The 17,909-nt window shown below is 40.3% G+C and overlaps 1 protein-coding gene across 1 annotated transcript; it reads right to left on the bottom strand.

Moving 5' to 3' along the window:
* Positions 1-3,472: 3,472 nt before the first annotated feature.
* On the bottom strand, positions 3,473-17,202 carry fech (ferrochelatase). Its single transcript, XM_047372992.1, has 11 exons — positions 17,005-17,202; positions 14,131-14,221; positions 13,447-13,566; positions 13,055-13,203; positions 11,676-11,810; positions 11,373-11,479; positions 10,969-11,067; positions 9,383-9,490; positions 8,973-9,137; positions 7,448-7,507; positions 3,473-3,819 (listed from the first exon to the last, which is right to left on the bottom strand). The coding sequence occupies exons 1-11, from the start codon at positions 17,039-17,041 to the stop codon at positions 3,682-3,684; spliced, it is 1,209 nt and encodes a 402-aa protein (XP_047228948.1). The 5' UTR covers positions 17,042-17,202; the 3' UTR covers positions 3,473-3,681.
* Positions 17,203-17,909: the final 707 nt, after the last annotated feature.

Below are 17,909 nucleotides of genomic sequence, written 5' to 3'. Positions count from 1 at the left end.
GAAATGTATGACTAGCATGCAGAAAACCAAATCAAATAGGACCAACAAACTAAGAATACACATGCATCTTGGATAAATAATCCCCCCAAAAACAAATTTTTTCATTAATAGATTTTATTTCGAAGGAAGACTTATTATGATGTGTAGCTGCAGTATTTATACCATGTCTTCAAATTCATACAGCACCAGTTAAAAGAAAACACCTAGCAATTCCAACTAGTAGATGTTTTCAAATGTTTAAGTTGTACTGTATAGTTACATCACAATGAAGACATGGTCTATGTACATTGGAACACAATAATAAATAAATCCAAAAAAGTAACAAAGCTAAATTACACTTACACTTTGCTTATGTGTGGCAACAATTCCTTGTTTTCAGCAACAGCAGTGTTAAATTAGGAAACACAGACCCATTACAGAGATTAGTCTTTCTGTTGTGACCTGAACACTTTACAGAGTGGATCCACAGGTTTAAATATTAAGGTGGAAAAGTAGTTTTTAGCCATTTAATTCATGTTATATGCAGCCTGGGGCCATTATATTACCAGTTTAGCATTGGTTAGCAGAGTTTAGCAGCTGAAAAAAAGCATGCTTGTAGCACTACTTAAAAATTTGGGAAATGCTCCTTTGGCTTGATTGATGAATGAAGGGGCCCCAGCCATGAATAAAAAAAAGATACATTCCAACCAACATTTAAAACATAAATATCTTTGCTAACATCTTAAGAAAATTCTCATTTCACTCAACATATCGAAAAATAAGAGGTGGCCAAACACACATCCTTTCTAATCCAGTGGAAGAACAATAGCAGGTAATTTTGTGCGTATAGAAGCATCAACAAACGTATTGTAAAACACTGATAATGCTTAGAAGTAACTATCAGGGATTTAAAAATATGCATTTATGGGGATTTGTCATAAATGGCAACTGTGAAAAGCACTCACAGCTGTGAAATAATGTTCCATCTTTCCCAGAAATAAAGATTTTTAAACAAAGGCAACTAATATAAAAAGGTAACACGTTACCTTATTGATAATTTAAAAAAAACAATAAATGTTTTTTCTTAAGTGTTAAAGGCTAATTTATTAGAATTTGTATTCGAAATAGCCATGTAATTACTATGAATACTCTGTATAAGTAATTCTCTTGAGCTAATGCTTTGCTAAGACTTTTCAGTTTGCCAACAGTAAACTAATGGTTTGCTTTTTATCAGTTAGCTAAACTTTTTCCATTAGTCCACATTTGATTAGCCTTTTAAATGACCTTAAAATGCTTGCTGTTTTAAAGCTATATAAAATCTTTTTAGTTAGCTTGTAGACACATAAATCATTGTAGCCAACGCGTTATTTTAACTTTTTCAGCTTGCTGACTATTAGCCATTTCAGTAAGCTTCTTGCAAGCTACACATTTTTGGCTACTATGATGTTAGCTTGCTTTTCAACTTGCTAGCACCCATCTAAAATTGTTTCAGCCAGCTTTTTAGTTAACTTAGTAAGCAAAGCCTTCTCAGTTATCTTACAGTAAGTCAAACTCTTTTTAGTTTTCTTTATGTTAGCTAAAATCTTCCAGTTAGCCAAGTCTTACTGCCAACTGAACCTTTTTTAAGTCAGCTGAATGCTAGTTAAACCTTTTCAGTTAGGTCGTAACCAGCTAAATCTTATCAGCCAGCTTACTGTTAGATTTTTTTTAGTTAGCTTATAGCAGTGACATGCAGTCAGGGTAGGCAGCAATAAGAGAAACTCAATTTGTACATTTGACTGTTCTATACATGTTTTTTTCTGTATGATTTCAATAATTTCATGGTCAAATTTGCAAAATGCATGCATTGCTGATTCAAATATATGGGAAAAAGGTAAGGTGAGGCAGTGAATAACTGTGAGTCACCACCGAATGGATCTTCACTCGAAACAGGAGGTTTTAGAGAGAGGAAGACCAACTCCAGAGCTGGAAGATCTGCTTAAAATAAGTGGGAGAAAGGTGACCCACTCTTTTCAACTAGAGTTGTACACCTGAAAACAGGGTGGAGTCCACAGATTTGACTTGGCATTGAATGGGCAGCAGACTTTATACAAGAATCCACAACGCGAAGGTGAATGCAACCTGCTTCCATGAACTTCATATACAAATAAAGATAAGATCAAGCACAAGTTTCAATTTTAGTTAAAAAGCCAAAACAAAAGAATAATTTTAAATAAAACATTCTTTTTTTCTTGCTATGGAACTGTTGAACATTGTGGAATTGATTAAAGCATAATCAGAAGCTTTTCAAATAAATGTTTCAATTAAGGTCAAAATTGAAATATCAGTCTCTATTTTTGGTTCATTTATTTGTAAATCTGACTCCAAAGGAGTCTGTGCCTCACCATTCCTTAACTTTACTGCACGTCACTGGCTTATAGATAGCTGAACCTATTAGTTAGCTTGCTGCTAGCTAAAGATCTACTATAAGCTGAATCTGTTAGCTTCAACCAAGACTTTGGGGCTACATAAAACCTTTCAGTTTGTCTGCTGTGAGCTAAATCTTTGCAGTTAACTTACTGTTAGGTATTTTCATTTATGTTGCAGCTAGCTGAGGTTGTTACATTAGCTTACCATCAGGGAAGTTTTTCAACTGGCTTTCTGCTGTCTAAACATTTTAAGTTAGCTTTTTGTCAGCTAGATCTTTTCAGTTAGCTTGCAAGAGTTTTATTGTTAGCTAAACCTTTACAGTTTGTCCACCCCATCTGAAGATTTTCAGTTCATAATTTCGAGCAAGAGTATCAAACTGCTGGGTTCTTTATTCCTTAATTTAAATACTGAGAAGAACAAGTATCAGGACCACTGCGGTGGGTCAATTTACACTAATCAATTGATGTCAATAACGCACGCTGGTCTTGTGGAAGTTTGCTAAGACAAAACAGATGACTGGACTTCAGCCGATAGGTTTATAAGCAGACTAAAGTCAAGAATAGGTTTTAAAAGGAACCGCTGAGAGCTGCGCCTCGGAGCACCAGCTGGCTGACTGTTTAAAATAAAATAAAAAGGGCATATTGTTGACAAGCATCATATTTCAATTATATGTTGCTATTCAAGCTCTCAAAGGCTCAAGTCACAGCAGGAACAAGTAAATCCTGATGTCGATTTGACTTAAGCAAAGTCAGATTTCTGTTATCCAGTGTATAAAAGGCACAACGTTATGTCCTAAAGAAAAAAGTATGGAGCCCATGTTTTTACACGCTGGATCAGGGAACAATACCTGTAAGGTGTCTTAGAGCTGCAGCAAATCATGCCAATATTATGCATGACATCTTCAAATTAGTTTAATGGAAAGATCAAGCATCAAGCTAGCTAGTTAGCTGGGTGAGGCTTCTCAGTTACCCTCCACAGTAGAAACTGTTGTTGATGGATGGAACGGATAAATCTCTCTGGGACCTGTGAAGAAGATGTAGGCATGGCCGACTTAAACAAAAAGAAACTCAAAGAAATAAAAGTGTCAGAGTCAATTCTTTTTTTTATCTACACAGACTTCAACGAAAGGGAATCTGTAGAACCCTACAAATCAATGTTTAAATGAATTTGCAGAAACCATGCAGTCACTATTTCTGCTTATTCCAGCTGGGTCAACTGTGCTTGTTGATGAATAAAAGGCATTTTGTGTCTCCAGAATTTGCTTAATTGTAAAAAAAAAGGGCTTCAGCGTGTTTACGGGAGTTTCTGGTTGGCAAAAAAGGCCTTGGTCTCTCCACAGGTGGGGTTGGTGCACAGCGGGCAGCGAAGGGTCAGCTGCCGGGAACACGACTCGTTGGACCTCAGGTGGGACTGGACCAGATCTGCCAGGGCCTGGAAACAACAAATGACAGAGGGGTCGGGTTTTGTACAAATATTTCATATTTTAGACAAATTGAAGCAGCCTAATGTCTCCGAGCTTTTGATTCCAAAATTTTGGTACGTGTATGACTGATATTGCACTCTACTGCCTCCTGGTGCCCACGTGAGAAACACCAAGTAGTGAACCTTCAAAGCGTTCCTGCAGCTAGTTGTACATCTACAAATATTTGTAATTTTAGGTGCTCGCTGGTGGTACACTGAAATGTTTAGCTGAATAAGGTAGCAATGTTGTGAACGGTACATAGAGTTAAAAGGAATTATTGAAATTGCAAAGCAAATATGCTGAAATTGTGTAGTTATGTTTGTGTATGAAGATGTCCCAACTCGCTTTATTCTTTGTTTTGCAATGAGGGAAAAATACAACATTTTAAATAAAATGATTTCAGTCAAGTAATTTCCTTTTTTACAGATAATGTAAAAATAAAAGATGGATATTATGACACAAAATTATGTCAGTCATATTTATTTTACTATTTGTGTCATTCAGGTGGGAAAGTTCTATGCAGATATTGGAGTCAATCACATCTGCTAAAGCTAATCCCTCCTGTCACCTTATTTTTATAAAACCATTGCTCGGCATTTTTGGCCAATTAGGGAAGACCTAAAGAGCCAAAGCAGCTCTGGAGCCACAGCTTTTAGAACCTTGGCACAGACATATGAAGAATAAGAGTTTGTCATCTCACCTCTGCAGCTCCTATAATGTTGCTGTAGGCCTCCAGGCAACCTGTCTGAACAGTTTTCTTCTTCTCTTTATCAATTCTGGAGGAATGTCAAAGTTCTTGATAATGTAATTGTGCCACTGTAAGGGCTGTCGTCAATGCTAAATCTGACACCTTGGAAATTGATTTGTACTCTTCTCCTGACTGATACCTTTAGTATCAGTCAAAAGGTTCTCTGAAGCTTTTGGGAGGAAATGTGACTAAGCCAGCGTGAAGAAAAGGTCGACTAGAACAGCTGAACCTAATTTGGGGTTAATCAGAGGCCCTGTGAGTAATGAGCGATGGGAACTGACTCCTGTTTGAGTTCGAATAAGGTGGTTAGTTTGTAAACACAGCCACATCCCAGTTACAAGAGATGGCTTCTGATATATTACTGTATTTTTTTCCCTAAAGGATTTCAGTTTATTTTTCAGCTGAGTGGTAAAGGTCATAGGTCACATTCGAGGTTTAAAAGGTTCTGAAACGATCCATCTTGGTTGCATCATATAAACCTCACATTTTGACAGGGCTGGGAGGACTTTTTTTTTATATCTACTGTATTTGAAATCAGGTAGTTTTGTTCCAAAAACTATTAAAAAATATATATTACCTGTGGAAATTTAGTGGTTAATAACCCCTGGAACAGTTAAACTTGAACAAGGTTGGAATCTGAAGGAGGTTTTATAACAATATGAGCCCCCATCATCCAGCAGTCCTTACTGTGCAGACCCTGATGAACGCATTTTTCTTTATTTTCCAGCAGCAGCAGCAGCAGCAGCAGCTCACAAAGCAACTAAAAGCGCACCGAGGAAACCATCCTTCAGTAACTACCGACTAATCATCCTCTGGATATTGATTTACTCACAGGCCAACACTCGGAGACTTGGTGAGGGGTCTCTGAGCGCAGCGGGTCTGAGCAACCAGCCAGCCGGGTCGTTCAGTTCTACTGTAGTCAGCTTAAAAGGTTCCCATTGATCTGAACCCTTTCTTTAATAAAGCCTGGCCGCTGCAGCTGGATGAGCCGCCTGCTGTAAGGAAAGCTTCAGGGCTGACGATGGACCAGCGGAAGTGTTGCTCATCCTGCTGTTTCCTTCCTTTATGTTTCAGCTAAAACTCTTCGCTACCGATTAATTATCCAGCTGATTAAAAAGATGCGAGACCAATTTCAAATAAGGAAATACGACAGTTCATATGACCTAAAATTACTATGTTCTGTCAAATTCTGTTTATTTTTCCTCATAATGTATTTTGTTTCACAGTTTTTAGAGTTAGAATAATAGATTTTTCTGTCAAAATATTTTTCTGTACATTTTGTGAAAAAACAACAACATAAAAGCTATTTTTAACCAGTCAATTTAATAAAAACAGGAAAAATGTCTTGTAGAGAATCAGGTCTGTCCCCAAGTATTCCAACCTGAACACAAACCTCTCAAGAAATCAGAATATCATCGAAATATAAAACTCCTTCCATACAGAGTAATATATGTCAAACATTTATTTGTTATTTTAATTACGACTTGGAGAAAATTAAAAGTGAAAAATTAGAACTAAGAAATGTCATGTGTCCTACACAATCATAGGGAAGACTGCTGGTTGGACAGATGTCCAGAAGACAGTCACTGACACCCTCCACACGAGAGCAAGTCATTAAAAGGTCACTGATAAAGAAGCTGGCTGTTCACAGAACCCTGCATCCAAGCATATTAATTGAAAGTTGAGTGGAAGGAAAAACTGTGGGAGAAAAGCGGCCTTCAGCTCGTCTGCATTTTTGGGTCCGGTGTCTCTTGTCTTCCCCTAGGCAATGCTCCATCGAGTCTCTGTGAGGTTTAAGTCAGGCCAGTTTGCTGGCCAATCCACCTCAGCTATAACATCTACTGGTGCTGTTGGCCATGTGAGCTAATACCAAGACCTGCTAGAAAATGAAATCACCATCTCTATAAAGCTTGTCAGAAGAGGGAAGCATGAAGTGCTTCAAGTTTTTCTGGTAGATGGCTGCGTTGACTGTGGACCAACAAGTGTAGATGACATGGCATCCCAAATCATCATCAAATTAACTGTAGAAACTTCACAATGGATCCTGTGCCTCTCCACTATACCTTCAGACTCTGGGAACTTAATTTCCAAATACAAAAATTACCTTAGTCTGAAAAGAGAACTTTGGACCACTGAGCAACGGTCCAGTCCTTTTTCTCCTTAGCCAACCAGGTAAGATGCGTCTGATGGTTCTGGTTCAGGAGTGGCTTAACAAAAGGAATATGATAGTTGTACCCCATATCCTAAATATGTCCGTCTGTGGTGGCTCTTAAACCTCTGATCCCAGCTGAAATCCACGTCAAGGCTGCAGTTATACCAGGTGATTATGCAGTTTTTTCCTTCCACCTAACTTTCTAATAGTTTGCTTAAATATGATCCCTTTGTGTGCAATACAGAAGTTTCACTTTATTTGTTTAGATGCACTGGATTTTCATCACCTTTACCGAACGCCTCCATTATTGTCAAAACCTGATGATAGCAAGACTACAGTAATGTCCGCTCCTGGCCTTTGTTGTTCCATTTCTTGTAAAGCTTTGAGCAACGATTGGCCTCTGCCTGCAAGAATTAGGTTTTGTTCCTATTGCAGAAATAAAAGTTCTGCATTTTAATTCTGCCTTACTTTCTCCCCATGACGTTTATGTAATTTTGCTGATGTCAGCAGGATTCTTCCCATCATGGAAGTTTCTGGATCATTCCATCACTGATGTTTTTCCTACTAAATCTGTGTGTGTCGTTTCTCATCTTCACTTTAATTTCCTTCACACTGCATTTAACGAATATGCTAAATGTTGAGCAGTTTGAAGGTTACAGACCATCAAAGAATAATATGTAAGAAGATAAGAAGGTACCTTCATGAAGAGCGGGTTTCCATTCAGTGACTCTGCTCTCCTGATGTTCTCCACCCCGCACTGGAGAAACAACAAACAGCAGAAACACATGTTAATATATTTAGATTAAATCCCCTTTTTAATGTTTCTCATATTTTCAAAAGCCAATGAGCTGTTCCACTCAGTCTTCAGTAGCATCCTGATTGGTTCCAGACCGGTACCGATTCATAAGGTTGGTTTACTCCTTAATGCATAGCATCTCAAGTTATCTTTTCATTCTCTTTGGTCTTAACTGATTGTAAGTTTCTTATCTGCTGATTATGCATCTCTGGAGGTCCATCTGGCTGTTTGCGTTTCTTTTAAGGCTTGATTTTATTCCACAGCCTAACAGCAGCAGGTTTTATTTGAGGTGAAGTGGAGCTCTTATTGACCGCGAACCAACTGCTCACTGTTTCTGCACGTGGTCCGTCTTATCTGAGGTTCTGAAAAGTTCTAAACGACCACTTACACAGTTAAAGACAGAATTTGACCCTATAAACAGACAACACTCATTATTACCTTATAAATATTTCCACATGGACATGCTGAATGTCTCCTGGAGAAAGGTTTGATGGTCGGGGGGACAAAGATGGAGCTGACCAGCCACAATGACAGGTATGTTTACAGAGGTCAAAGAGAGTTTGTCAAAGATAAGAACACTGCACCAACTGTCAGGCATGGTGGTGGCAGCATCATGCTGTACTGGAGAACCTCCACTTCACCTTAAATCAACAGCTGGAAGGTTGAAGGTTGGACACAGTTGGATGTTCCAACAGGAGTATGGGGTAGACAAATCAGGCTAACATCAAGCTTCTGGAATGGCCTTCACCAACCTCAGATCTCAAAAACCAACCAGTTTAAATAAACTAGCTGGTCCCATATCCACACACAAAGTGATGCCAGAAGCTTGAAAGTGTCTACAGAAAGTGGGAGGTTAAAGTTCAGCTAGCTAAGACAGGTTCAACCAAACATGTAAGTATTTCTGACCCTGTGCAGATCTGAGAAAAGCAACAACAACGACGCCCCATACTGGAAATAAATCAGCAAAATGATGCTCATGAAGAGTTGGTGGAAACATCTGACCAGAGCAGCACACACAATATCCTGAATAATGAAACCACTGCACTATTCCTAGCTCTTTTACATTTTAATATGCATGATGACATCGGCTGTTTATAAATGACTCGAGAAGAAAAGGACAAAACACCTGAACACCGAGTGAAGCTAAAAACCAGCAGATCAGGAGCTGATCTTCAAAACTCAAAGTCCCTGTTTGTCTAAATTTAAAGTACTGATGATTCTTAAGTAACTTGAGTAATTATGTGCTGATTTTCCTGACTTATTATCAATGTTTGTCTACTTTTATTATTATTAGACATCAGGATCGCAGGTTTCTGGTGATCATTTCGTGGGTAAGAAGATGAAGCGTTTGGGTCGCTAATGTGGCTGTTGAAGCAGACAGAACAGGAAACTGAAGACCTTCAGAGAGTCTTTATTTGGTCCTCACCTCTTCGGCCAACACCTGAGCGTACTCGATGTCCAGCTCATGTAGCGTCTCTATGTGATCCGATGTGAAGGCGATGGGCACCAGCAGGAGGTTCTTCTTCCCTCGCTCACTCAGACCTTTAATCACCTCGTCCGTCTGGGGGCCGAGCCACGCCATGGGTCCTACCTGAAACACAGGAGACATGTAAGGTGCTGGAGGCATCAGGTCTGCCCTGGTTATAGGATGGCAGAGTTCGGTAAACATTTGGCGCCATCTTGTGGAGAACAATTGTTAAAGCATGACTGAGCAGCTCTGAGACGTAGAACATGAAATCTGGAAAGAAGGAACCAGTCAGCAGAGGCATAAGAAGAATCTCAGAGCCAAGATTTCTCCTCAATCCTGACAGGACGGAACCGTCCCAGTTTACCCACCCTGGACTGCCACACCAGTCTGTAGGGGTTACAGTGTCCCAGTCTCTCCATGACCCTTTGCACGGTGGCTCCCACTTCCTGAGGATACGGATCGCCTCTGTTTACAACCTGAACGAGAAAAACGAAGGAAAACAGGAGGTGTGTCAGAAACAGCGGCGGGATTTATTACAGGAAATACAGTTAGAGGAAGAGAACAACTGAGGCTGTAGTGCATGTTAGTATCAGAACCTGCATTACCTCTCTGAAATGTAAAGGGTACTTTTCAAGAACTTAAACATTTCTTTCCTGAAACTTGCAGGATACTTTTTCAAAACATAGAGGGTACTTTTCTCAACTTACATGTTGCTTTTTCATAATTCACAAATTACTTACAAATTACTTTCTTGGAACCAACACAGTTTTTCCCAGCACTTGCGACATACTTTTCCAGAAAATACAGGGTTACTATCTAGAGCTTACATATCACTCTTTCATAACGTGTAGCTTTCTTAAAACTTACAGCATAATATTTCAGAACTTATCCAGTATTTTACTGAATTGTAAAGTGTTCTTATCCAGAAACTTAAAGGTTGTTTTTTTTTTTTTTTTAGAACATACTTTACTTTTCGGTGCTTTTTTAGACCTTACAGTAGAGCTGAAACAATTAATGAGATTAATCATTATTAATCAATTATTGAAATAATCTTCAACTAATTTAGTTATCGAATAATCGTGAACTGGAGCACACAGACTCTAAAACGTGCCATTTGCTGAAAGAACAAACCACTCAGAGCATCAGTTAGGCCAAAATTGTCCAAAGAAATATACAAATTTTGCATTTAAGATGAAAAACCTTCTTTTTCTGTAAATATGCTCCATCCAGAACTCTTCCAGTGGCCTAGCTGTAGCTTCACCTGGTTCAGAATCCGTAAAAAATCTCCTATTAGGCACCTTTTGATATCAGATTATTAATCGAATAATCGATAAAATAGTCCACAGATGAATCGATTAGCACTAGCAGTTAGTTGAAGCCCTACCTTACAGGTTACTTTCCAGGAACTTACAGGGAACTTTGCTAGAAATTACACCTTTGATGGTACTTCTCTTAAACTTATAGGGTACCTTTGTGTAAGTTTGAATTATCTAAAACATACATGTTACGTTTTTTTTTTTTTTTTTCCTTACGGGTTACTTTCCTTACAGGGGACTTTTCTAGAGCTTCCACTTTAACTTCTAAAAAATACACTTAACTTCAACAGAAATTACAGGTAACTTTCCTGAAACATGCCGCATACCTTTCCCAAATATTACTTAAAGTTACCTTTCTAGAACTTTATTTTCTTAAATTGTACATGTTAGGTTTTCTAGTTAGTTTCCATGGAATTACAGGGAACTTAAATCTCTCCATAGGGCCCAGTTTAAGTTTTGATTGTAATGTGAATCACAACCAGTTCATTAAAAACCAAAGTTCTTACAGATCAGGATGTAATTAATAACCACCAAATATATTCGACTATTGCTTAAAGCGTTTTTATCGTTAGTATAACTAATCACACGTGGCTCTGTTTGACGCATCGGTTGCAGCTGGTAGACATGTTGATACCTACAGCCATGGGCAGCGAATGTGCCGAGAACAAAATGACAACATCTTCTCTCTTATCTTCTGGAAACTTCAGCAGCTCGTTTCTGATGTGTTCTGCAAAACACTGAACACAGAAAAAAAAAAACATTTAAAATCACATTTGACTAATTATTTCGCCTGATTTCCTTGTGATTTACAGTCCAGTTTTCTCCCGTTGTCATTGTTGCTGTGACAACGGCTCCCCTCAGGCCTTTATTACAAAGCAGCTTTAGAGGCCAACAAATTAAATCTAAATCTACTCCCTGACTCAAATCCAACACAATCACTTGTTCTCTTTATTTTCGTGCTCATTTGTTGACTCGTGATTAATGAAAACTTCAGATTCAGTCGATTTTCTGACGCAACAGACTAGCAGCTGTCGTTTCTAACCTCCACCAGCAGGGGGTGTGTGGGCCAGCGGTCGATGACGCTCCAGCGCATCTTTGGTCGCTCTCCTCTGTTTCTATAGTAACGGTAGATGGCGTTCAGACTGCTGCCTGTGGACAAAGAAAACCTGTTACTGCTTTGAACATCATACCAATGGTCCTGCTCCTGTTTGGAAAACTGGGAAAATTGTTGCGCTAAAACAAAATGAACATGGATTAGTTTAGATGCATTAAAGTCCAGTAGAACCGAACTGGTGCGGCTCTCAGAGCGAACTAACAGTACAGATGTTTGCCATGATCCACCAACCTGTGGTGGAGCAGCTGTACTGAGGATACTGAGTGAAGGCCACGGCTCGCTCCACTCCGTCCTTCTCCATCTCCTCGATGGCTTCCTCCGTTAGCGGGTTCACGTACCGGAAGCCGATGTAGAACTTGTGAGGAGCTGAGAAATGTTTTGAATTAAAGAGTTAATCCACAGCATGAACCCTTTTCTGGACCTGATCAACCGTACTTCAGGCTTTTGTAGCTGAATTGGAGTTTCTCTATGGACTCTGGCTGCTTTTTCACCTTTTTTCAGTCAAGTACCTGAACATATAAATGCTGAACAGACTCATTTTGAAGAGATTCCTAATGGTCAAGCAGATTCCTGATGCGGATCACAATCCCGATGGAGTGACCAGTCTGCACTGATTGACCATGCTCAACTCATTCTCAAATGAACATATTTAAGACTCTGAACAGGTTCTTAAAAGTAAAAGGATTTGTATTTTTGAACAGATTAATTATTTGGAACAGATTCCCCGTTGTCAACTGATCCAATCAGATTCCCAAATTCCAGACTCAACAAATTAGAGATAAAGACACCATTTATTTCCAGTCTGAACCCATTCTTAAAGTTGAACTGACTCACTAATCTGAACAGAGTGATTTTTTTCAAGAAAGTCTCCACTAAATATCTCTAACCAGGTCCTGGTCAGCAGTTCTCCAAGCTGTGGTCTTTCTCTGGGTTTTTCTTGGCTGCTTTTCTCTTCGTTTCGACCCAGTTCCTGAACTCCTGCAGAAACTGTTCTCATTTAACTCTTATCTAAAAATCATTCAGGCACTAAAAGGCTCCTAAACCAAAAAGACAAACCGGTGTTGTGTCACAGAGACCAACTTTTCTTCCCATCTAAGAAAAACCCCAAAGTTAACCAGAGTTTTATTCGACTCCCACATAGCAGGTAGCTAAAGACTTGTTCCTTTGTCCTTCACTCGTTCAGTTTTGTCCAACTTTTTAACAACGTCCCACAGATCAGACTGAAACATGTCAGGTTTTTGGAACCACATTGGTGCAAAACTGGACATTTCTGCTTGGAATCTGTTCTCTTTGACTGAAAAAGCAACAATAGTCTGAGAACATCAGAAAACCCGGTTGATAATGACCACTTCAGTTATTAAAGGAGAGTCTGGATGACAGGGATATAAATGTGTGCTGCTGTTTGAATGTCAGTTAATCTGGAGATATCTCGGTGCCCACGCTGAGCCCCCTGGCTGCAGCAGACTGAGTTGATATCAGTGAGGAGTATTTCAGGGTGTGAGCAGAACCTCCTTCATTATCTTCCCTCACAGCGCCTGCAGCGAGGTTATCTGACTGCACTGTTAACCGTTTCCAGCCCGAGACTTCGGGGTGTGGTGGTGGCTGCTGACCTGTGTTGGGGCTCGTTTCATCCAGCAGCTTCACCATGCCCTCTCCCTGCATGGAGGTCCAGTGTTTGATGGGAGAACCTCCTCCGATCTTACTGTACTGCTCCTGGATCTTCGGGGTGCGGCGCTTAGCGATGAATGGGCCGAGTTTACTGCCGAGTAAAGAACGTTACAGTGTTACGCCAGAATCACACAACTCTATAAACCTGAACAAAACAGTCCAGTTTTAACGTTCCAACCTGAACCACAGCAATGGGATTAAAGGTGCTTTTAGGAAGCTCCAATAAGCTGAAGAGAACCTGCACGGTTCTGTCTGTTGTTGTTGCAGGAGCAGCTGACATCACAAGTTGCTCCTGCAAACAACAACATGCTCAGTGCTGCGTGTCGGTGCTCACTTCTGAACGGGGAGCTTCATCAGATCTGTGTCCATGAAGAGCCTCAACAGGAAGTCATGAACATCTTCCAGTTTCTCTGGTCCTCCCATGTTCAGCATCAGGATTCCTGTTTTAGGTTTCCTGCAGAAAAAAATACATCCTTCAGCAGAAGATAGAAGATTCTGCAAAGTTTTCTATTCATCAGCCCATCCATTGGTGTCTCCAGCCACCTGTTGAATCTACAGTGCACTGGTGCATCCACCTGTTCTTACATCCATCCATTGTTTCAACAATTACAATAATTTATCCAGCCATCAATGTATCATCTATTCATTCATCAAACTGGTAAAATCCATAATGTTTTAGGTTTCTGAGGAGACTTCTGAAACAAAACTTGAGGTCTTAACGTGTCAACAGAAGAAGAAGGTGATGCCATCCTCTTTCTGTCTGTTTGGACATCAGAGGAGTTTCTCTTTGCAACTTTTTAACACAGAAAACAGGAAGCATTTAGAAAACAAGTAACAGGCAGATCCTCAGATCAGCAGATGAACCTGCAGCAGTTGAAGGTTTTAGATTTGAAGCTCTGGAGAAAATCCACATCAGAAAACTGTTAATCAGCATGTGGAGGTCCTGAAGAAACAGTGTTCAACTGGAATCCTATGATCTGCCCACTCTGTTTCCATCCAGTCAGGTTGGTTCAGATACCTGTTCTCCTGGGATTCTGGAGGTGCATTCTGGGCTAAAGCTGCAGCCGTGGATCGTCTCCTTAAAGTCAGACCGATGCTGCTCCTGGCAACTGCAACAGAGCATGAAAAACTCTTACTCAGATATGTTTCTTATCATTTATTATTCGAGTTTACGTTTAAGGTCTGAGTTTAATCAGTCGGCGCAGTATTTGTCCAAGAAAAGCAAGATTTTAACAGGGTTAGGGTTAAATCCAAACCAAATGTTCTAGTAAGAAAATTTGATTTAAAGCCAAGATTTTACTCAGGGGCTTTAAAGGCACTTGAATAAAAAAACGCTAATATTATTTGTTTAAAAATTAAATTGTTTATAACAAGAAAGTAAAAAGACTATTAAATATGTCCATTCATAGCATGTTTAAAGATTTCAGAAATGTTCTTGTTTAAAAGTTTATAAAATCTGAACAGTTTCTTGCAAGAAGAAAAATCCCCAATAAAAAGCAAATCTGAGGACATAGATTTATATTACAACTATCTGTGTCTCACGTGGTTATTTTGTTTTTTCTAAATGTTTAATTAAAAAAAATTTATATATATATATATAAATATTTTCAGCAGTCAAAACATTCACTGGTTCACCAATTATACACAGCTCCAAAAAATAAAGGGAACACTCAAATGTGGAAAAAGTGTAAAAACACACTAGAGGCTGATCCAACTTTGATGTAATGTCCTTAAAACAAGTCAAAATGAGGCTCAGTATTGTGTGTGACCTCCACATGCCTGTATGACCTCCCTACAACACCTGGAGATGCTCCTGATGAGACGGAGGATGGTCTCCTGAGGGATCTCCTCCCAGACCTGGACTAAAGCATCCGCCAACTCCTGGACAGTCTGTGGTGCAACATGACGTTGGTGGATGAGCGAGACATGATGTTCCAGATGTGCTCAATCAGATTCAGGTCTGGGGAACGGGCGGGCCAGTCCATAGCTTCAATGTCTTCATCTTGCAGGAACTGCTGACACACTCCAGCCACTTGAGGTCTAGCATTGTCCTGCATTAGGAGGAACCCAGGACCAACCACACCAGCATATGGTCTCACAAGGGGTCTGAGGATCTCATCTCGGTACCTAATGGCAGTCAGGCTACCTCTGGCGAGCACATGGAGGGCCGTGCTGCCCTCCAAAGAAATAGCACCCCACACCATTACTGACCCACTGCCAAACTGGTCATGCTGAAGGATGTTTCAGGCAGCAGATCTCTCTCCACGGTGTCTCCAGACTCTGTCACGTCTGTCACATGTGCTCAGTGTAAACCTGCTTTCATCTGTGAAGAGCACAGGGCGCCAGTGGTGAATTTGCCAACCCTGGTGTTCTCTGGCAAATGCCAAAGCGTCCTGCACGGTGTTGGGCTGTGAGCACAACCCCCATTTGTGGACATCAGGCCCTCATACCATCCTCATGGAGTTGGTTTCTAACCATTTGTGCAGACACATGCACATTTGTGGCCTGCTGGAGGTCATCTTGCAGGGCTCTGGCAGTGCTCCTCCTGTTCCTCCTTGCACAAAGGTGGAGGTAGTGGTCCTGCTGCTGGGTTGTTGCCCTCCTACGGCCTCCTCCACGTCTCCTGGTGTACTGGCCTGTCTCCTGGTAGTGCCTCCAGGATCTGGACACTACGCTGACAGACACAGCACACCTTCTTGCCACAGCTCACATTGATGTGCCATCCTGGATGAGCTGCACTACCTGAGCCACTTGTGTGGGTTGTAGAGTCCGTCTCATGCTACCACGAGTGTGAAAGCACCACCAACATTCAAAAGTGACCAAAACATCATCCAGAAAGCATCGGTACTGAGAAGTGGTCTGTGGTCCCCACCTGCAGAACCTCTTCTTTATTGAGTGTCTTGCTAATCACCAAAGATTTCCCCCTGTTGTCTTTTTCATTTGAACAACAGGATGTGAAATTAATTGTCAATCAGTGTTGCTTCCTAAGTGGACAGTTTGATTTAACAGAAGTTTGATTTACTTGGAGTTTTATTGTGTTGTTTAAGTGTATCCTTTATTTTTCTGAGCAGTCTGTACACACACAAGTTTTACATGGGCTACAAAAGCTGTATTATTTCAATGCAAACATGTGTTTTATAGATATAGATAAATCCCTGCGTTTAATTGCATAATAAATGCAAATATAGTTTATGATCCCCACGGTTACAGTACATCGCTTGGCCGCCAGGGGGCTTCTAAGGTTACGCAAGTTGAAAAGTGTGCAGTTGTGTAACAACCTGTAACATTTTATCGTGTTACTTCATTTCCCGCCGCGAGAACATGTTAACAGAACCGCGCTGCGTTCAATGAGCAGCTTATTGTCGCTAAATGCGGGATAAGGTCGTTATGTAACACTGAGATTAAAATGAAACACAGACTGGAAACTTCGACAAGGCAGAGAAAATCACCACCGGAAACAGTTTCTGTCCGAGGAGGGAACAAGAGCGGAACCGTTGAGCTCATTTTAAAACTTTTAAAACACACCAAAGTATTAAGAACGATAGCAGACTCGTTCTTTAGGCATCTGAAATGCTAAATAATGAACTGCTGATTTACATAGAGTTTTAACAGCTCAACAAGACAGGTTAAAGCGCTTTAAAGTGAAAGTGCAGCATTATTTTGAAAAACTCTCGATAGGAAGTTGTTTCATGTTTCTGACAGCTTGATGCTCTCACATGTAACGTCAATGTCAGCGTCCACAAAAAGCCCCAAATGGCAAAATAAAACAATTCAGAACAACGAGACACAGAATGCTGCACTTTGTTTTATCATATTATAAATCAGAGCTCAATTTAAAACACCGGAGCGCAGTTTTAGTTTGGTTACAATTCCTGAACATTCAAAGACTCACAGAGAAACAAGCGACCGGCGCTGCCCAACGCTGCCATCCTGCTGCAGTTCCTGTATCCCTGCTGAAATACGCTCCAGATAACTGCGCCCTCTCCGCTGGATCCCACGCGTGTCCCCAACCCACAGGACAAATTGAATCGTGGGTCAGTCCCGGTGTGAAACCCAGATTCCTTCAGCTGCGCCCGGCTGAAGGCGCGGACTTCCGGCAAGTTTAATACGATGACGATCACACTTCCGTTTGGAGACCTAAAAAATAAATTCGTAATCTAGCATGACGCCTCTTATTTATTTTAACTTTTTATTTAACTTACAGTCTTTAAATATGTCACAGCAGTGTAAATATAATGTTTGATTTATGTTTTATATTCAGCCCCTATTAGTCCCTGTAGGTATTTCATATTTTCAGCAGTCAAAACATTCACTGGTTCACCAATTATACACTGCTCAAAAAAATTAAAGGGAACACTCAAATAACACATCCTAGATCTGAATGAATGAAATATTCTCATTGAATACTTTGTTTGGTACAAAGTTGAATGTGCTGACAACAAAATCAGACAAAAATCATGAATGGAAATCAAATTTATTAACCAATGGAGGCCTGGATTTGGAGTCACACACAAAATTAAAGTGGAAAAACACACTACAGGCTGATCCAACTTTGATGTAATGTCCTTAAAACAAGTCAAAATGAGGCTCAGTATTGTGTGTGACCTCCATGTGCCTGTATGACCTCCCTACAACGCCTGGAGATGCTCCTGATGAGACGGAGGATGGTCTCCTGAGGGATCTCCTCCCAGACCTGGACTAAAGCATCCGCCAACTCCTGGACAGTCTGTGGTACAACGTGACGTTGGTGGATGGAGCGAGACATGATGTCCCAGATGTGCTCAATCAGATTCAGGT

The sequence above is a fragment of the Girardinichthys multiradiatus genome, chromosome 8, assembly GCF_021462225.1.
Source record: "Girardinichthys multiradiatus isolate DD_20200921_A chromosome 8, DD_fGirMul_XY1, whole genome shotgun sequence".
Taxonomy (NCBI): domain Eukaryota; kingdom Metazoa; phylum Chordata; class Actinopteri; order Cyprinodontiformes; family Goodeidae; genus Girardinichthys; species Girardinichthys multiradiatus.
This window is presented reverse-complemented; position numbering and strand designations above follow the sequence as displayed.

What these genes read in the sequence shown, in the direction of transcription:
- fech (XM_047372992.1), bottom strand. Translation starts at nt 17,041, where the DNA reads ATGGCAGCGTTGGGCAGCGCCGGTCGCTTGTTTCTCT. An exon ending in TGAAACGAGCCCCAACACAG is followed by an intron (nt 11,811 to 13,054) that starts GTCAGCAGCCAC and finishes AACATTTCTCAG; the next exon opens with CTCCTCACAAGTTCTACATC. An exon ending in CACATTCGCTGCCCATGGCT is followed by an intron (nt 9,491 to 10,968) that starts GTAGGTATCAAC and finishes TTTCTCGTTCAG; the next exon opens with GTTGTAAACAGAGGCGATCC.